The 19,390-nt window shown below is 45.3% G+C and overlaps 1 protein-coding gene across 1 annotated transcript; it reads right to left on the bottom strand.

The window, feature by feature from the left end:
* Positions 1 to 6,691: 6,691 nt before the first annotated feature.
* Positions 6,692 to 18,682, bottom strand: plk3 (polo-like kinase 3 (Drosophila)). The gene is made up of 15 exons (XM_056293259.1): positions 18,374 to 18,682; positions 16,959 to 17,066; positions 16,702 to 16,818; positions 16,097 to 16,226; positions 15,826 to 15,913; positions 14,274 to 14,369; positions 13,739 to 13,937; positions 13,061 to 13,187; positions 12,708 to 12,823; positions 12,140 to 12,260; positions 11,684 to 11,767; positions 10,219 to 10,381; positions 8,923 to 9,052; positions 8,553 to 8,663; positions 6,692 to 8,149 (listed from the first exon to the last, which is right to left on the bottom strand). The coding sequence occupies exons 1-15, from the start codon at positions 18,569 to 18,571 to the stop codon at positions 7,952 to 7,954; spliced, it is 1,986 nt and encodes a 661-aa protein (XP_056149234.1). The 5' UTR covers positions 18,572 to 18,682; the 3' UTR covers positions 6,692 to 7,951.
* Between the last annotated feature and the right edge of the window lie 708 nt (positions 18,683 to 19,390).

The following is a 19,390-nucleotide window of genomic DNA, read 5'->3' as shown; positions in this document are numbered from 1 at the left end:
ACCTACACTTCAGTTCTTGGAGGCCACTACGTTTTTGTTCTTGATTGTTGCTTTATCAGGTTCATTTTGCCGTAATGCATGGTAAGATGTTACTGGGTTGCAAGCGATACTGGCTTCCATTGTTAGGAATGTTACAAAATAATTGAAGTTTGAGAATTTTCTGTGTTCCAGTTGGTATTGCATGGCCTTTCGGTTCCATCTCTCAATTCCATCATTAAAAACATTTAGACTGTCATTGTGAGCAGTTGCAGATTCACAACTGCGTTAAAGTCAACAAATTTTCGTAACTCGGCACTCTCCCTTGAGGCTATTTTTGGCCAGGCGTGTAATTTGTCTCGGAAGGCTTTGGCAATCACAAAAGGCTCACCATATCGTTCATTGAGCATGTCCCTTGCTGCATAACATGAATCTTCTGAATCAATCAGAAAATGACCTTTTGAGGCCAATGTTGGTTGTTGTCAGTATCACAGTGCATTGTGGGATACTCATACCAGCATAGTGTCCATTGTTTGCATACTACAATATTTCTCTGGATGTAGCATGGCCTCTGGATATCTTTGTTGATTATTAAATGCGTAATGTGGTTTCTGACATACTAAAAACACTTGCGTAGAATTTTGGTGTACTAAGTAGTATACGATTTTGGATGCAGCCCCATAGATTTTTCAACAAGAATATTATATGTTCTGACATGTTTACTACATTAGGTTTTTCCTTACTAACAGTATTTTAATCTAGTGTACTGAAAATGGGTATTATATAATATCATAGCGAATTAGGGGGCAGCCCAGGAACCGCCACAGCGGGGACGCGAACTCGTGTATTCTGCACCGCAGGTGACAACATTAACCGGTCAACTAAAGGGTCTGACCCATTAAACGTGTCTACTTATCCGTGCACGTTACAATATGTATTGGCTGAAATGTGAATGGGTAATTGGAAAACCCTAATATGTGTAAATTATTGAATATATAAATACAAATGATAATGCAATGACTTACAAATATTTGTATGTTTCATTAAGTATTCGCACATCTTGTATCTTCTGTATTAATTATTTTCAGTGTAACCTGTAGTAGCCTACCCATGAATTTCTTACACCTCATTTTTCTTCCAGCACAGCACACTAATCTCACCAAACCGAATCAGAACTGTCATCCACAGTCCAGAAATTACCCCAAACCTGAAAAGAGTCAATTACCACACTACTTCTTGCAACTATCTTGGACTGGTCTTGGCAGACAATGCTATAGAGTAAAAAGCTGGCAAGGAACATCAGAAGAGAGGAGAAAATCATCTCGACATTGAGAAAAGGCTGCTTTTTTATGCCACTTCGGCTGAAAATGAAAGCTAACTGGAGAGGAAACAAATTGTCAGCAGGCAGCAAGTCCAATTTGGGGTATCATGAGCAACTTCATGTTTCAGTGTGACACTAAAATGGCCATGTTCACTGACCAAGTTGTTCAAATGGCGTGAATAAAATGTATTACGCCCTTAGACATGAGTGCTCATGGCAACTTTTGACCGATGTCTTCTCTTGCATTTGTGTTGTGTTGCCAACTTTTTTAAAGGCGCTTGGAAGAAGAGTGGAAGACAATCACATAATGAAGCTCTAGTAGAGAATGATGTCAAAAGCTTTGAAAAGGAATGCACTATCAAATGAACTCGAGGATAATTAAGGCTTTTAAAATGATCTTCTTGATTTGCCCCTGGTTCATGCAACTCTTAAATTGCCCTGCAGGGAAAAAGCTGGGTGACAACTGTTCCTGTCTTCTTTTTTTTTTTTCCAGTTAAAGTAAAAGCCAAACACACCCAGATACCAGCTTGTGTGCAAAGTTGTGATTGGTTCTGTTTTGCAAAGGCGTAGTTGCAGAGCTAATGTGTTTTGTTAGGGGTGTGTCCCAAAGCTTTTTCCACTAACCTGCCCTCCACCTACCTCCAACCCTCACCAACCCTCCCTTTTACCACCACTCCTTTCCTATCAGGAAGCCACTTGGAAGTGATGAGGGAAGCAATGGCGTGGAAGAGAGGAAGGAGTGAGGCGAGGTGGAGACCGCTACTATGACTTTCACTGTCAAAAATGCACATGGGCTGTACCAATATTTACTTTGACTCACCTGAAGCCCACAGCACATGGCATAATTTAATATTTTCAACATATCGCTTCTGTTGGTTCGTGCGATGTTTTTTATTCGGACGTAATAGCCATCAAGTCAAAGAATGTGATATTGACCCAGTACAATGTATGAATATGTTCATACACAGACACACATTTAAAAGGAGGTAAATCCCTTACCATGTGCTCTCAGTATTGTGTTTGGTGTCCAATTCTTAGCCCCATCACCTCCAGAACTGAAAAGGCTTCCTGAGGAGGATACACCTGTGAATCCTCTGCAGAGAGCGAGGGAGACCTTAGGAGATGTTTCTGGCTGCTCAGCTCATTTCCTCTGTTTTACAGATGGCAAGCGAGCGACATGACTGCACAGATGTCACTATCTGGGTCAGTGGAAGGAAGGAGGGAACTTTCAGTTTTCAGATCTTTGGAACATACCCATAGATTCAAGGCAGTGCTTTCCAACCGTGTGCGACCAGGCGTAGGCATACAGATCTCTTTTACTGACACTTTATTGGCAACCTGTGTATTCTGAATAAAAATATATATTTTTTTAATTAAAAAAAAGCTGGCTATTGCTAGTTTATTGATAGACAAGTAAAAGCATTGTCCATTCTACCACTTGGCGACACACACACACACACACACACACACACACACACACACACACACACACACACACACACACACACACACACACATATGTATAAATATATATAAAACTTTGGGTAACACTTTAGTATGGGGAACATAGTCACCATTAATTAGGTGCTTATTAGCATGCAAATTAGCAACATATTGGCTCTTAATTGGTCATTATTACGTACTCATTAATGCCTTATTCTGCATGGCCTTATTATACAACCAGTAAGCCATTAACTATGAGTTTTCCCTCTATAACCTCAGAAGTATTGCTTATTAGTAGTACCATCTCAATATGCTTTGCTTAGTGTGGACTTTATAAGGTGGTAGTACCACAAGAAGAGGTATTCTCCCTTACTAACACTTAATGAATATGGTCTGTTCTTACATAACAACACACAAAACTACAAGTGTTCATAGTGTTAAATTACTCTAAATTAAGTTTCTGTTACTTAGAATATGTTCCCCATACTAAAGTGACATCTTGATCATTACTAATTCACTAGTAATTAAGTTTTTTTATGTTCCCCATACTCAAGTGTTACCAAACTTTGTTAAAAGAAACACTCAACGGTAGGGAAAGTGCTCAACAAATAAGGAGCAAAATAATCCATTGCCAATACTTGACTCACTGGATTTTATAAACACTCACCGGCCATTTTATTAGGCACACCTGTCCAGCTGCTCGTTAACGCAAATTTCTAATCAGCCAATCACATGGCAGCAACTCAATGCATTTAGGCATGTAGACATGGTCAAGATGATCTGCTGCAGTTCAAACCGAGCATCAGAATGGGGAAGAAAGGTGATTTAAGTGACTTTGAACTTGGCATGGTTGTTGGTGCCAGACGGGCTGGTCTGAGTATTTCAGAAACTGCTGATCTACTGGGATTTTCACGCACAACCATCTCTAGGGTTTACAGAGAATGGTCCGAAAAAGAGAAAATATCCAGTGAGCGGCAGTTCTGTGGGCGAAAATGCCTTGTTGATGCCAGAGGTCAGAGGAGAATGGCCAGACTGGTTCGAGCTGCTAGAAAGGCAACAGTAACTCAAACAACCACTCATTACAACCGAGGTATGCAGAAGAGCATCTCTGAACGCACAACACGTCGAACCTTGAGGCAGATGGGCTACAGCAGCAGAAGACCACACCGGGTGCCACTCCTGTCAGCTAAGAACAGGAAACTGAGGCTACAATTCGCACAGGCTCACCAAAATTGGACAATAGAAGATTGGAAAAACGTTGCCTGGTCTGATGAGTCTCGATTTCTGCTGCGACATTCGGATGGTAGGGTCAGAATTTGGCGTCAACAACATGAAAGCATGGATCCATCCTGCCTTGTATCAACGGTTCAGGCTGGTGGTGGTGGTGTAATGGTGTGGGGGATATTTTCTTGGCACACTTTGGGCCCCTTAGTACCAATTGAGCATCGTGTCAACGCCACAGCCTACCTGAGTATTGTTGCTGACCATGTCCATCCCTTTATGACCACAGTGTTCCCATCTTCTGATGGCTACTTCCAGCAGGATAACGCGCCATGTCATAAAGCTCGAATCATCTCAGACTGGTTTCTTGAACATGACAATGAGTTCACTGTACTCAAATGGCCTCCACAGTCACCAGATCTCAATCCAATAGAGCACCTTTGGGATGTGGTGGACCGGGAGATTCGCATCATGGATGTGCAGCCGACAAATCTGCAGCAACTGCGTGATGCTATCATGTCAATATGGACCAAACTCTCTGAGGAATGTTTCCAGTACCTTGTTGAATCTATGCCACGAAGGATTAAGGCAGTTCTGAAGGCAAAAGGGGGCCCAACCCGGTACTAGCAAGGTGTACCTAATAAAGTGGCCAGTGAGTGTATATATATGGCCTGGTGGCCTGTCCAGGGTGTCTCCCCACCTGCAGCCCAATGACTGCTGGGATAGGCTCCAGCATCCCCCGTGACCCTGAGAGCAGGATAAGCAGTTGGATAATGGATGTGTATATATATATATATATATATCACACACATGTTGCACAACTGTTTTTGCTGAGCTACAGCACTTGCTATGGAGTAATATGAATGATTAAAATCAATAAATGCAACTTGTTTTGATGAAAAACAGCTGCTTAATGAGTTCTGGTCCTGACAAATCAGTTGTAGCACTTGCCCGACATCAATTGCCAGCTAGTCCAAGGCCGGCGTAACAGTAAAACTTACTCAACAAACAATTAAACCTCATCTGACAACCACCACCACGACTCCATTCAGCACTATGAGGAACAGCAGGTATTTGGGCCAAATCTTTAATGGTCCGGTGACTGTAGCGTGAAGTGTACAACATAAGCAGAGGCGTGTCAGTTCACGTCAAACTGTTCAAGTTATTGATGAGAACTGAATAAAAGTCGTCGGTTGTTGAATTTTATAGCCTGGTTTCCCTGGGTGGGGACGCGTGAAGGCTTGCGAGCCCACTTCCGAGGAGCCCCCCCATCGACACGAGCAGCAATACGTTCGCATGGACCCGCAGGGAGAATTTGTTTTTTCTTAATTTAGTCTTAAGCTTCTGGTTGGGAGATGAATGAGGCTATATGCAAGTTGTCCCGCGTGCTTACTTTCATTACCAGCTTTGCCCAATCTGCCCAGCGAAGTCAAGCAGATTAAGTTTTTGATAATCCCCTTTGAACCATTAACGCCGTCTCGTGCTAGAAATTGCCCGTCAATGCAGACGTACACACTGCAACGGAAATAGGAACATTTAATGGGCTGCATTTTGGGTCTGTTGGGATCCGAGTGTGCTTGACGTGTCGGCTCCACAACACGCTTCCTGCATGCTCGTGTATACACCATCTCACATGGATATTACAATCCAGCAGCACGGAGTGGTAGCTGCATCAAATCTGACTCACTAGTAACTCAATATAGTCCCGTCCATCCATCCATTAACCAAACCGCTTATCCTGCTCTCAGGGTGGTGGGATGCTGGAGCCTATCCCAGCAGCCACTGGGCGGCAGGTGGGGAGACACCCTGGACAGGGGCCGCCAGGCCATCACAGGGCCAACACATTCATACCTTGGGACAATTTAGTATGGGCGATTCACCTGACCTGCATGTCTTTGGACCGCGAGAGGAAACCGGAGCACCCGGAGGAAACCCATGCAGAAACGGGGAGAACATGCAAACTCCACACAGAGGATGACCCCCAAAGGTTGGATAACCCCCGGGGTTCGCACCCCAGGACCTTCTTGCTGCGAGGCGACCGCGCTGACCACCGTGCCGCCCCTCAATATAGTCACGAGTCCAAAATGTGTGCGCACAAATTACATTCATTTCCAATAAACTTTATTCATGTGCCACTACCCCCCGAATACAGTACATAAAAAAGTGAACAGGATTTTAACATTTTTCCTTGTGTCAAGATCATAACATTTTACACAAATAAATAAAAAAGTATAAATAATAAATAATCAGGGCATTATGTGCCCGGAACAAAAAAAAAAAATCTTAATTGGTAGATGGCTTTCACAATTTTGGATTTTCTGAAAAGCAAAAAACAAAAGAAAAAAAAAACTGTGCGAAATGCTTGCATTCAGAAGCACAGTTTAAGAACACAACTTTGGGCAGGGAAAGCGATGTAAACCAACGAGGATTACAGTACAGTACAACAGGGTTCTTTTTCATAGTAGATATTACTGGGTTATACATTTACGATACCAGTTTTCTACAAGCTTATACCAGGTAGTGAGTGATAGTGCTATACTACATACTTTTACACTCAGCTCCAAGTAAAAAAAAAAAAACCCAAAAACAAACAAGTACACCCCCCTCCCCTCCGAATCTCATCTCCGACCTTGTTTGTACCCCGCTCACATTCACAGACTGCCGTTATTGCACTATAGACACATCCCTCTAAAAAGGCACTTTATTACCCCCCCTCCCTCCCTCCCCCCAACTCCAACCAAGAGTTTTCTAGTTTACCAACACATTTTCTTGCATGGCGCACACACAGTCGTCTACGTGAATCTTAAAAAGGGAAATTTAAAAAAGGAAAAAAAGGCATTTTGGTATGTAGTTAAAAGCAAATAAAACAGCCACAGGTGGAAGTAAAAGTTCTGCCCCTTCGAAATTAAATTACAAAACAGATGATAGTGCAAAATTGTGTTCCTCCCATAAACCCTTACGTATAACTGTGTACCAATCAGTGAAGTTTAATATTAAAAAAAAAAAAAAAAAGGCTTGTGATGACAGCAAAAAAAAAAAAGAAGAATCAAATGACTTTCTTCCGAGTTTTTAGCATCATCATCATCGAATAAGGCCAGGAATGTTTTTTTGTGCATGTGAGGTCAAGACCACGGTGTGATCATGTCTAATAGTTGGCTCACACCTTAAAATATGCAGAGGAAAAAAAAAAAAAAAAACTCAAAATGTGTGCACCATAGTCCAAAGAGTCCAGACAACAGCCGCGGGTGGGAGGATCTTCTCTAGTTCTTTCTCAGCTCCGACGCAAGCCGACGGCATTACCATGACTTCACCTCAAAGACACTTTTGGGAAATCCCCGCCGAAAAGCATCAGAGCAGTCAGACAACCTTTTCCCCCGTTGCAAGCAAATGGGACAATATTAGTGTTTAGACGCCACTGGGGAACCATGGGCAGGACACCGGCTCACGAGGTGAAGTGGAGAGATGCGGGGTTGGTTGGTGACTTTTGAAAAGACCCAGCCGAGAAGCAGTGGTTCGAGTGCGAGTGAGGAAAAGGAAGTTAGAAGTTCGGGTGACCAGTTATACATCTGTCTGTGAGGCAACCAATCACAGTTCAGGCTTAAAAAGAGAGGAAAAAAAAAAAAAGCCTGTTAATTGTCCCTTATTTAGGCATCAATACCTTCTAGGTGAATACCTTTGTGGCGTTAGCTGACGGGCTTAAGCGGCTGCCATCACAGGAGACTTCCTGACAGCTTGACGTTATTAAGGGTAGCTCAACCCTCCAGGCATCGGTTTGACAAGCAGTTACCTCCAAGGCACCAGTCCAGACAGTATATTGCCCAAGAGTCGAGCCGACTTCCACCCATCAACTTAATAGGCATCAGCTTTTGAGAGTCGTATCACCCGCTAAGGCTGGCTAAAATAAGAAAGGTGTAAACCAGACAGGTTGCCTCCAAAGCATCCATCAATAAGGCAACCCGGGGGTGGAGGGGGGCATCATGCTGCCCCCCCTCAGGCATCAGCATGGTGGTGGAGCAGCTGGACCACATACCGAAGTCTGTGCCGGAGCTCAGAAGCGCAACCCATCTCAGCCAGCATGCTGAGGAGGTATGTGTAGGAGACACGCTCCCGGCTGATGTATGTGAGCAAGTAGGAACCGTCAGACGACTTGCACAGGATGATCTTGGTGTGGTCTGTGTAGAAGTTCACCTGAAAAGTAAGAAATAAAGGAGAAACGCTGTATAACCTGCTGCTATTATCACCAGATTTGGCAATTGTTAGCATCTGAGGAAATTTTTAATTTGCCCATCATTGTTAAAATTTCATTTAGCGGAAGCATTTATCCAAAGCGACGTACATCTGAGAGTTACTACAACACAAGCAAGGATCTAGTCAGGAGACAACAACGCAAGTAAGTGGCAAAAAACTAGGTTCAATTCCGATCATTGGGCGTTGACAAGGACAATCTAAGAACCTGTGCAGCCACAAGTGGTATGTGAACCATCAGGAATAATGGAATAATACAGTCACTGTACAATCGCGACTACTGCCAGTGAGACGTGGCCCAGAATTGGACAATAAAAGACAATATATCTAAGATTTCTTTATTTACCTGTAGAGTGCCATTATTGAACAGCATAAGTAGAGCATGATCAGTCTTCACCCACTGAAGCAGGAGAGGAGGAGGGGAAGATGTCTGCTCGTCACAATGCAAGTCTCCACCCTGATGAGAGAAAAAAAAAAATCAGATCAGTATTGTTCAAGTTCAATATCTGGTTTACTTGAAAATAATAATAATGATAAAAAAATGATTTCATAATAAACAAGTCCCTTGGAATATTAACTTTAAAAATATAAATATGCAAAATTGATAAATCATTATCAAAGTAATTGCACACACTAATCAGCTTGCCTTAAATTAACCAAGTCAGTGTGTCAGCCTAGCTAAGCGTGACCCCCCTAAACCTCTGCTGATGTTGTACCTCCATGAGGTTCTGCTCCATGTAGTTGGCCATGAGCTCTACGATTTGTTTCTGGCTGCGGAGCTGCTCGGGCAGAGAGCTGGCCTGGAAAGTGAAGTGTTTGTTGTTGGTCAAGCAATAATGGACCGTCCTGTTTGGAGAAGAAGAAAAAGAATCCTTTAATTAAAGTGACCTTTAACTGTTGAATGAACACCTAGCTAGCTGTAGGAGCTCCTTCTTGATCTTAGTTGTATGAGCTCTTTTCAATCCATCATTCGCAGGAATCGTTTTAGATTCATCTTCCCGGCTGTATTTCCACCATGTGTTTCCTTTAATATGGTAACTAGTTTTATTTTTGATAAGACCCAGGTTTCTGAGAATCCATAGCACATTTTGAATGATTTCTTTGACTTGTTTTGCACAGCTGCAGCTATCTGTTGTATGGTCCAATGTCCATCCAGATGTTAGAGGAATTTTCTTTTATTTATTTATTTATTTAATGGTTGGATTTCCTCCCCAATTGTACTTGGCCAATTACCCCACTTTTCCGAGCCATCCCGGTCGCTGCTCCAACCCCTCTGCCGATCCGGGGAGGGCTGCAGACTACCACATGCCTCCTCGGATACATGTGGAGTCAGCACTTTTCCCCTGACAGTGAGGAGTTTCACCAGGGGGGTGTAGCGCGTGGGAGGATCACACCATTCCCCCTAGTTCCCCCTCCCCCCTGGACAGGCACCCCGACTAGTGCAGCGATCAGGACACATACCCACATCCCACCCGCTGACACAGCCAATTCTGTCTGTAGGGACACCCGACCAAGCCGGAGGTAACACAGGGATTCGAACCGGCAACCCCCGTGTTGGTGTTAAAGGACTTTTAAAATGAACTGTTCTAAAGTCAAGAATTTTAATGCAAAACAGGTGCACTTTCATTAATTAGTTGTAAGCAGTTAAGCAGTCGTCTTGAGCAAAACTTGAGTACATTATCAAAGACATGTTAAAGAAAAACATTAGAGTATATAGTATTACCACAGGGGATATTGGAAAACCGCCACCATAACCATAATCTCTTAATAAATGTGTAAATGTTTCAATCTCATGAAAGTTGGACAACCTTTACCATATTGAGGATTCACCCCCCCCCCCCCCCCATTTGACATTTTAGCTCATCTGGTTTGCATCTTCTACGTTAAAGTAGCATGCTGGACAGACGGCCCATGAGTCACATCAAATCCAACATCCTGAAGTTCATTAGCACAGTTGATGTGGTTAGAAAAATACCACGTCGATGCCAAAGCTCGCCATGGGGGGTCCTTACTTGCGCTGGTCACAAAGACTCAGGTGTGTTCCCTCATTGAAGAGCACGCCGACGCTGCGGTTGGACAGCTGGTAGCCAAAGCCATATTTGTTGGAGTAGTCAACCCACTTAGACACCCACAAGAACGTCTGAGGTCTGGACAGACAGGGAGGATTTCTGGTGGCTGAAAGAAGGAAAACAACCACCTGCTGTTTAAAAATGCAGTGCAATTTGTTAAATGATGATAAGTCAGTATACACAGTACAGGACATGCTGGGAACTTTGGGAAATAGAGACCGATTTGAATCTTGATTGGCTAGAGCACATAATAACAACAAAAAATTAATTTTTTTTAAGTATATTGGCTTGTATATTACCAGAGAAAGAACTTATGAATGTAAGATCAATAATCTTAGGTAAAATACTCAGATCAAGTCGGCAAATAGTCAAGATAAAAAAGAAAATGGCTGAGGAACGATAAGCCGATTCATTCAATTATGATTAAACAAATTGGAGAATTGATGAAGTAGGACGAGTTAAAATGAACCAGCATAACCCAACGTCAAATGAAGGGATGAATGCTCAGCGTCTGCGTTCATAACTTGAGGTTGAGGCAAAAAAAAAAAAAAAAACAGATTCAACTTGCCGGCCATTACTAAAGCCAGGCTTTGGCCCCAAGTGCTCATGCTACCGGCTGTACTTTTTTTGCAATCCAATTTTGGGATGGTTTGTCTAAAGCTCTCCTTGGAGAGACCCAAATTACATAACTATTGCGTTGCTAGAAAGAAAAAAAAAATCATTAGAGACTGCTTAAGAACGGAAATAAATGCCTTCATCTGCGGTAATTTGTAGCCAACGTCATCCCTCTCTAGTCCCGTCTGAAGTTTGTTCATTAAGCATAGGACAACACTACAAGCTGTGGAAGACTAAATCACAGAGCAAGTTTTCACCAATAGACCGGATCCGTCTGGCACAGCCCGCCAAATACATGTCTTAATAAACTACGTTCTCCTTCAGCGAAGAAAAAATCCCCCCCCCCCCCCAATTGTATCCGGCCAATTACCCCACTCTTCTGAGCCGTCCCGGTCGCTGCTCCACCCCCTCCTCCAATCCGCGGAGGGCTGCAGACTACCACATGCCTCCTCCCATACATGTTGAGTCACCAGTCGCTTCTTTTCACCTGACAGGAGTTTTGCCAGGGGGACGTAGCGCATCCCCCCCCCCCCGGCAACTGACCAGAGGAGGCGCTAGTGCAGCGGCCAGGACACATACCCACATCCGGCTTCCTACCCGCAGACACGGCCAATTGTGTCTGTAGGGACCCCCCCCCCCAAGCATTTCTTAATAAACTACGTTCTCCTTCAATGAAGAACACATTTTTATATAAATAAGTATTGCACTCTTTTCTTTAACGACGGTAAAAGCTGCACATATTTAAATAGCTGTGTGATTCGTGGTGTAGGGCCGGGGCTTCCAGCTTGCCTACCTGAGGGCATGGTGGCCAGACAGCTACTGAGAACTTTCAGGGCCAATTCAGTCACAGAGGCGGGGGTCAGGACATCCTCGCATGCTACAGGGAGACAGAAAGCAGAAAAGAATTACAAACAATGAGGAGCGATCTTGCAGAGAAGCCGTTGAATGCAGGGGGGGTCAGGTGAAGAAAGACGGACAAGTCACAGGGAAAACGGAGAGGCAGGAGTGCCAAAACCACCACCGTGAGCAGATAAGAACTCACCATAAACGTCCACGTCGCAAGTATAACAAATGTGACGCAAATCAAATATGCAGAGTTACCACCAGCGAGTACAGGGAGTTTAAAAAGTGGCTTTCAGACCGAGCAGACAAATTGGTTCAGATCATGCTGGAGACGTTTGCTTTTCCACAACAGAAAAAAAACAAAAAACCCCAGCAAAACAATCCAAAGCATTGCAGTTTAACCTACGTTCAGCGCTGCTGGCCATGGTGCCCTTGAAGGAGCGGGAGATGGACTTCCTGGATTCCTCCTCAGCAGGAGTCTGTTCCAAGGGGACCGAGCTGACCAGCTGCCCGGTGGTGGAGGGCGCCTACACAAGAACGACGACAGGAGCCCATTTCATATGACAACACATTTTTTTTCCCCCCCTCCTCCACACGGGTATCAAACCCGAGTGACACCCAACTATTTCAATGTTACAGCTCAGCCCAGTTATAACCTTGACATTTTCAAAATGGAACACGGAAATCTGAGAGGAAAATACATTTTTTTTTAACACCTCGTTTCTGTGTAAATATGCTAAAAGCAAGCGACTATCGATTTGCTCCCTAAAAGCCTTTGTGGGGGTGCATTTTGGTTCTAGGAGCCAATAAGATATCAAACTGATGAGCAATTAGCCTCCTTTAATTGAAATAAATGTTCTGTAAGGTGCCCGATAATGTATTATCATTAATATTATTATTATCATTATCTTTAAATAAAGTCCGGCATGAATTTCCCTTAACCTTTCTAGCAAAAGTCGAGAAAAGCGCCGCACCTCATTGGGTCCCACTGTTTTGTAGCTGATCTGACGGTTGATGGAGGATTTAACAATCCCCGACACCAGTTTAGAGAGGTCTTTGTCATCTTTCTCCTCACATGGGATTTTCTCCACTGCAAAAACAAGAACAAAATTAAAAATCAGCTGGGGGGGGGGGGGGAGATAAATAAAATAGAGACATTCCAGCACTTGGGTTTCTCACGAGCAGCTAAAGCGAAACGCTTTGGGTTTGTCGAGACGCACGGCGGCGGTAGTCCTTTCATTAAAACGGTACCTCTCCATTCCCGAGATAAGACAAAATAACTCCAAATGGTTTCAGAGTGGATGACCTAAACCTCTAGTCAGCTTACCTTTAGCTTTCTTCTTGCCAAACAGACTCTTGGCCACCTTTGTGAAGAATTTCTTGGCAGGGCTGGGCGGGTGGAGCTCTGGCACCATCACACAGCTGCTGGGCGGCAGCTTATCAGGGGTGAAGCCCTGATGATGAACAGAGGGAATTGGGGAGGGAGAGAAGGGGGGGAGGGCAAACAGTGAGTGAAAATAAGAGTATTAAAAAAAGGAGGAGCGGAGAGACCACAGCGGTTTAGGAGCAGGGCACATTCCTGCTCCCCACTGCAGCGACGGTCACTGCTCCGGGAAGGAGCGAGCCCATTACTCCGAGCCAGCCGCGCTGCAAATAATACATGACATCCATGACGAAGATGAGTCATCACAACGCGAGCGCCCCCATTAAAGAGGCGAAGGACTTCTGTGTCGAATGATGACAAACAAGGATTTGGAAAGCGAACGGGGACTCCTCAGTACAGGTTATAAAACCGGCAAGAATCTGCCATAGTTCGGTCCCAACATGTCAAGCGGCGCCCCCGAATTAAGGCTCAAGCACGTGTGTGAAACGGGGTAATTAATTTTTTACATCCAACATTTGAGCGCTAGGGTTATAATTTTGCCATTTTGACATGAAGCCTTAAATATAGACGCTATGTTAAATGTTTCATAGCCGTCATAATTCTGGCGTGGGTTTTACATACCTTGGAGAAGAAGTCGTGGTTCAGGATCTGGTCCAGGCTCAGTCTGTCGCTAGGGTTCTTCTGCAGGATGCCAGAAATGAGTTTCTGGGCAGTGGGGGAAACATTGGAGGGCATGTTGTACCGAACCTCCTTTATGCACTTATAGGTCTCCTTCAGGTCTAGAGTCTCGAAGGGAGGGTTGCCGCACATCAGCGTGTACCTGAAGAAGATAAATAGTCGTACTCCGCTCGAGGGTCAATGCAATAAGGCGGCGCGGTAATTTTCTTCCAAATCTGAGCGACAGAGACGTGCATTATCACATCAGTAATACACTTTTTTAAATTCCAGTAATAATTAATGGCCTTGTTGAAATTAAACCTATTTGCAGGGGGGGGGAAGCAGCATTTGCGCTACTTTCATTACTTCAAACACGTTGCCGTACAAGTCAAAGCCCAACTCACTTCAACGTGTCAAACCGCCAAAGTAAATGTTATTTTAAGCGTGACACCGCAAAGCAAACAGCACGATATCATCGAGGTAAGGCAAGTCGACTCACATCACACAGCCTAGGGACCAGACGTCAGACTCTGTGCCATGCCCGTGTCTGTTGAGCACCTCGGGCGCCAGGTAGTTAGGGGTCCCACAAATTGTTCTACAAGGAAAAAAAAACAAAAAAAAGTTATTCTAAACCTCAAAAATCACTGAACCCCCCCCCCCCCCCCAAGTCGTGCCGGTCGCTGCTCCACCCCCTCTGCCGACCCGGGGAGGGCTGCAGACTACCACACGCCTCCTCCCATACATGTGGAGTCGCCAGCCGCTTCTTTTCACCCGACGGTGAGGAGTTTCACCAGGGGGACGTAGCGCGTGGGAGGATCACGCTATTCCCCCCAGTTCCCCCTCAACAGGTGCCCCGACCAACCAGAGGAGGCGCTAGTGCAGCGACCAGGACACATACCCACATCCGGCTTCCCACCCACAGACACAGCCAGTTGTGTCTGTAGGGAGCTGGAGGCAACACGGGGATTCAAACCGACCCCGTGCTGGTAGGCAGCAGAATAGAGCGCCAAGCCACCCGGACGCCCCAAAAGTCACTGAACTTTTAATGAATGTCTTGCTTGATAGACAGTTTAGTTGACAGTTAAATGATGCAGCTTCCGTTTCTTCCTTTCACCTTATAAATGGCAATCCATTATAGATGAGCGGTGTTTGGCGAAGTGGCGAGCAGGTATCTAGAAATCTGCAACAGTAAGTTGCTACCTGCAGGGCCACAGGTTGGGCTGCGTAGCTGAAATTGGGGTGCACCTTGGAGGTATGAAGACGATTAGGGACCGATGTAATGGTTTTAGTGGGTTATGCCTTACGCAAACACGCCAATAAGCAGTTACGAGACCAAAATGCTCCAAGTGTGCATTTTAGTTGAGTGGTGTAATCCATCTATAGGGGCCTACTGCTCGAAGAGAAGCATTGTTACAGGGCACTTATATTAATCTATTCTAAAAGTTACCATAACGGGCTTAACGTACATCAAAACCTCGACGACCACTGGGTCTGAGGTACGTTAAGCCAATTAGAATAGACCCTTTTGAAAAAGATTAATTGGACCGCCTCGGATTTCTCTACATTGAATACAATTTAAAAAAAAAAAACCCTTTATCCAAAGACCACCCCGTCGTAATATTTGGACACTTAGAAGCTATGAAGAATTAGGAAGAATTCCTGCCTTTTTTTCTGAACCATGACATTGATGATATGGATATTCCCACTGTGTTGCATATATATATATATATATATATATATATATATATATATATATATATATATATGCTCAATAATCCAGATAAGGAAATCGCATAAAGTTGTATCAGGTCATCTGGACACGTTTATCGAGAGAAACAACAGGTGGGGGGACACCTGCAGCCAGTTGAGACTGAAGAGGTCACTTAGATGATGACGAAACGTTTCTCTCAGTAAACGTGTCCAGATGAACCGATTCAACTTTCTGTGACTGCATTATAATATATTAAAAAAAAAAAAAAAGATTTGAAGCCACTTTTTTTTCCTCTCAAATGGATAGCATTTCCATAGGGGACGTTTTTAAGAAGACTCACTTCTTCCTCTGCTCGACTGTCTCCAGCTTAGCTGCGAGGCCAAAGTCTCCTAGCCGTAGCTCCATGTTCTCATTGACAAAGAAGTTGCCTGAGAGACAAAGACATTTGTCCGGTCAGCATTCCACAGATAACTGTCCGGCAGGCTGAAAACCAGAGTGGCTTGTGTGTGTGGAATTCAGACGTATGACATTACTACAACCTTCACTCAAGACAAACTCGTGGTACTTTCCCAATCTCACTCCCTCATACACACTCGCACACAAATGCATACCTAGTTTGAGATCTCTGTGCAGGATACCCCTGTTATGTAGGTATTTGAGGCCTGATATTATCTGTCGGAGGTAGTAGCGAACTTCTGGCTCTGTCAGTGTGTGCCTTGCCTTCCAAATGTGTGCCAAGGACTGTAAAAACAGGGAAATGAGAGTATTGTCAACTCTTGTGCCATCAGTGGGGGTGTACTAGGCTGCCACACACACACACACACACACACATACACACACACACACACACACAATTATAGAGCAATGGTAACGTAGGCACAATTTAGATGGCGTGCACCGAGATCCTATCTACAATTAATGGCAACTTGGCCATCAGAAAACGTTCAAAATTCCCCTAAAACATGTGGGCTGCACTATGGAGCAGTATACAAAGCAGGTCATGAACCTAAAAGGAAGTCACATGCGGGCTATAGTCTAGTACTGAAACAATATGGGTGCACCGAGATCCTATCTACAATTAATGGCAACTTGGCCATCAGAAAACATATTCGAAATTCCCCTAAATCACGTGGGCTGCACTCTGGAGCAGTATACAAAGCAGGTCACGAACCTAAAAGGATGTCTCATTGCTTATTCAGTGGGGCTGTGGTCTTACCTTTCGACTGCAGAGCTCGAGGAATATATAGATGTTGTCTTGGTCTTCAAAATGATGGGAGAACTTCACCACATGTTTGTGCGACAAGGTTTTGTGGAGCTCAATTTCGTTTGTGATCTGTCAAGAAAATGGACAATACAATAGTGTGCAAACAATAGGCTATGGAGGCCATGGTAATCACATAAGCCACCCAAGGAATGCGTGGAATCTGACAAAAAACGGCCTTGATGCAAAACACTGCGATGAGGATCAAGTACCTTTTCCCTCTGATGCGGCTTGGACACCCTGTTCTGTGGAATCACCTTCACAGCGTACATTTTGTTGCTGGTAAGGTCTGTCATTTCGTAGCATCGTGCAAAGCCACCCTTGAGGGAGAACAAAACAGACCCACAGACAGACTGGGCATTTATATGTGCATCAGGTTGTAAACTTGCAACGCCCATCAATCACAGGCCTCAAGGGATCCCTGGATCAATAGCCGTGCAAGGACCAAAGAAGAAGAAGAAGAAGGAAAAAAAGACAAGCCTGCTCTGCTAGTCTGGCAGGCAGACAAAAGGGTTTTAAGTGACCATCGCATGGGAAATGACCGGTCCAAGGGATCCCATCTAAAAGGCCATTACGCAACACCCATTTTAGTCAGCTGTGTGGCTTTAATTAAGATGCAATGTGACACGTAAATGGATATATATATATATATATATCATTGGTTTTTTTGGCTCGAGGGCTCTGACAAGACGCTGGAAATAAATGTAAAAGAGAAATAATCCTCTCACGGGATCATTGATCCCGAGATGGCAAAGCAAATCTCTCTTTGCAGATTTATCTCTGGTCATCAACGACGTGGATACGATTATTGCTTGACGACTCTGGGGAGGATGGATGGATGAGATGCATGGATGGATGGATGGATGGATGGATGGATGCATGGACTCGGACGAGGCAGACGGGGGTGGGGGGGGTGGGGGCGACCGCATTCATTAACCGTGAAAACTGACGAGACGTCCCTAATCTATGCGGCAGGCAGCAGAGAAAGGACCCGGGTGGCTGCTAAAGCCGAACATACCGATGACGTGCCGCGTGTTGATACAGTGTTTCCCGGCACGGCGCGCGCGTCGCAATCGCGTTTTTCCTTTTCTTTTTTTTTTTTAATGATGTCTCGCAGACAACGCGCCCGTGTTCCGTCGCGGATGCGCACCGTGTCGCAGTTAGCGCTTCTTAATTCACTTGCCATGGGGGGGGGGGGGTAAATACGGAGGGTGGGGAGGGGGTAAAAATCACCACTATTAAATCACAGCGTGTGTGTGTGTGTTGAAATATCGGGGAAGGACCGGTACAGGACCGGGGCTGGACCGGGACAGGACCGGGACAGGACCGGCGCCCCGGTCACACCTTGCGTCCATTCGGCGGTGACGCGCAGCGAACAGCTGGGGAAGAGTCGGGTCATCTGGCGCCACGAGGTCGTTGCCTAGTCCCCGCGCCGGGCACGCTCACCTGTGGCCACTAACGGCGTTTATTAGTCAAATTAAGCAAGAAACGCCGAGTCTCTCACAACACCCCCCCCCCATAACAAGAAGACCCCCGAGCAGCAGAAGTCAGACGTGGCCCCCCCCCCAACACATGGGACTCCCGCCCGCCAGCTACCGTGAAAGCGCCGCTGATGTGGAAGCCGTACCTTTCCCAGAAGCTTCCCTTTGCTGTAGCGTCTCCCCGTCCGGGAGTCCGTCACCACCTGGGCGAGCTCCGGCTTGCTCTGCTCCGGCTTAGTGCGGCTGGTTTTAACGGGGGGGACGCCGCCTTGTTGCGGGGGTCCCCGTTCGGAGCAGGGCTTGAACATATCCGGATTGACGGCGGCGAAGCAACCGGTATCCATGGGGACGAGCGGGCTTGGGCGGGTTCGTAAATCCTCCCCGGCTCGTCGGTGCTCTGCCCTCGGCTTCGACGTCGGTTCTGCTCGGTACTGCGGCGCGGCTCACAAGCGCTTTGCCATGCCCGGGCCTGCCGAGCGGCCAGGCGCTCCGATATATAGCCTCGCCGTGACGTCATGAGAGGGGCGGGCCGGTGGGCGGGGCGATGCCGGGGGACGGGGGGAGTCGACACGATTTGCCCAGGCGCGTTCTCGATCAAGCGCTCGCTCCCTCCCGCCGCGACTCCCGGGGTACAGAAACATGAATGAACCGTCTCGCGGAGAAGAATCGAGTCACGCCGGCGCGGCTCGTGTCTCGCAGCTGCCGAGTTTGTAAATGGCGGAACGTTCCCTTAAGCCAGTGTTTCTCAACCGGGGGTCCGCGGACCCCTAGTGGTCCGTGGTGTAATTGCAAGGGGTCCGTGAAAATGAAATATCTTTTAAAAAAAAAAGATCCTATGACATTTATAGAAATAGGATTGTTTTACTCTAATGTGACTGAGACCTTTATCTACCTAAACTATAAAGGGTAACAGGACTTTTTTCTCTAATTACATCTGTTTCACAAGTGTCATTTATTGTATTTTAATAAGAGATCTCGCTCCCGTTTGCATTGTTAAAAGTTACTGCATCAAAATTCTGTTGTTACATATATCTGAAAGTTACTGAATACATATTCTGTTTTGTTACATATATCTGAAAGTTACTGAATACATATTCTGTTTTGTTACATATATCTGAAAGTTACTGAATACATATTCTGTTTTGTTACATATATCTGAAAGT

Source organism: Lampris incognitus, chromosome 14 (genome assembly GCF_029633865.1).
Source record: "Lampris incognitus isolate fLamInc1 chromosome 14, fLamInc1.hap2, whole genome shotgun sequence".
Taxonomy (NCBI): Eukaryota; Metazoa; Chordata; class Actinopteri; order Lampriformes; family Lampridae; genus Lampris; species Lampris incognitus.
This window is presented reverse-complemented; position numbering and strand designations above follow the sequence as displayed.

What these genes read in the sequence shown, in the direction of transcription:
- plk3 (XM_056293259.1), bottom strand. Translation starts at nt 18,571, where the DNA reads ATGGATACCGGTTGCTTCGCCGCCGTCAATCCGGATATGTTCAAGCCC. An exon ending in AAACAGTGGGACCCAATGAG is followed by an intron (nt 12,261 to 12,707) that starts GTGCGGCGCTTT and finishes GTTCTTGTGTAG; the next exon opens with GCGCCCTCCACCACCGGGCA. An exon ending in TCAATAATGGCACTCTACAG is followed by an intron (nt 8,150 to 8,552) that starts GTAAATAAAGAA and finishes CTTACTTTTCAG; the next exon opens with GTGAACTTCTACACAGACCA.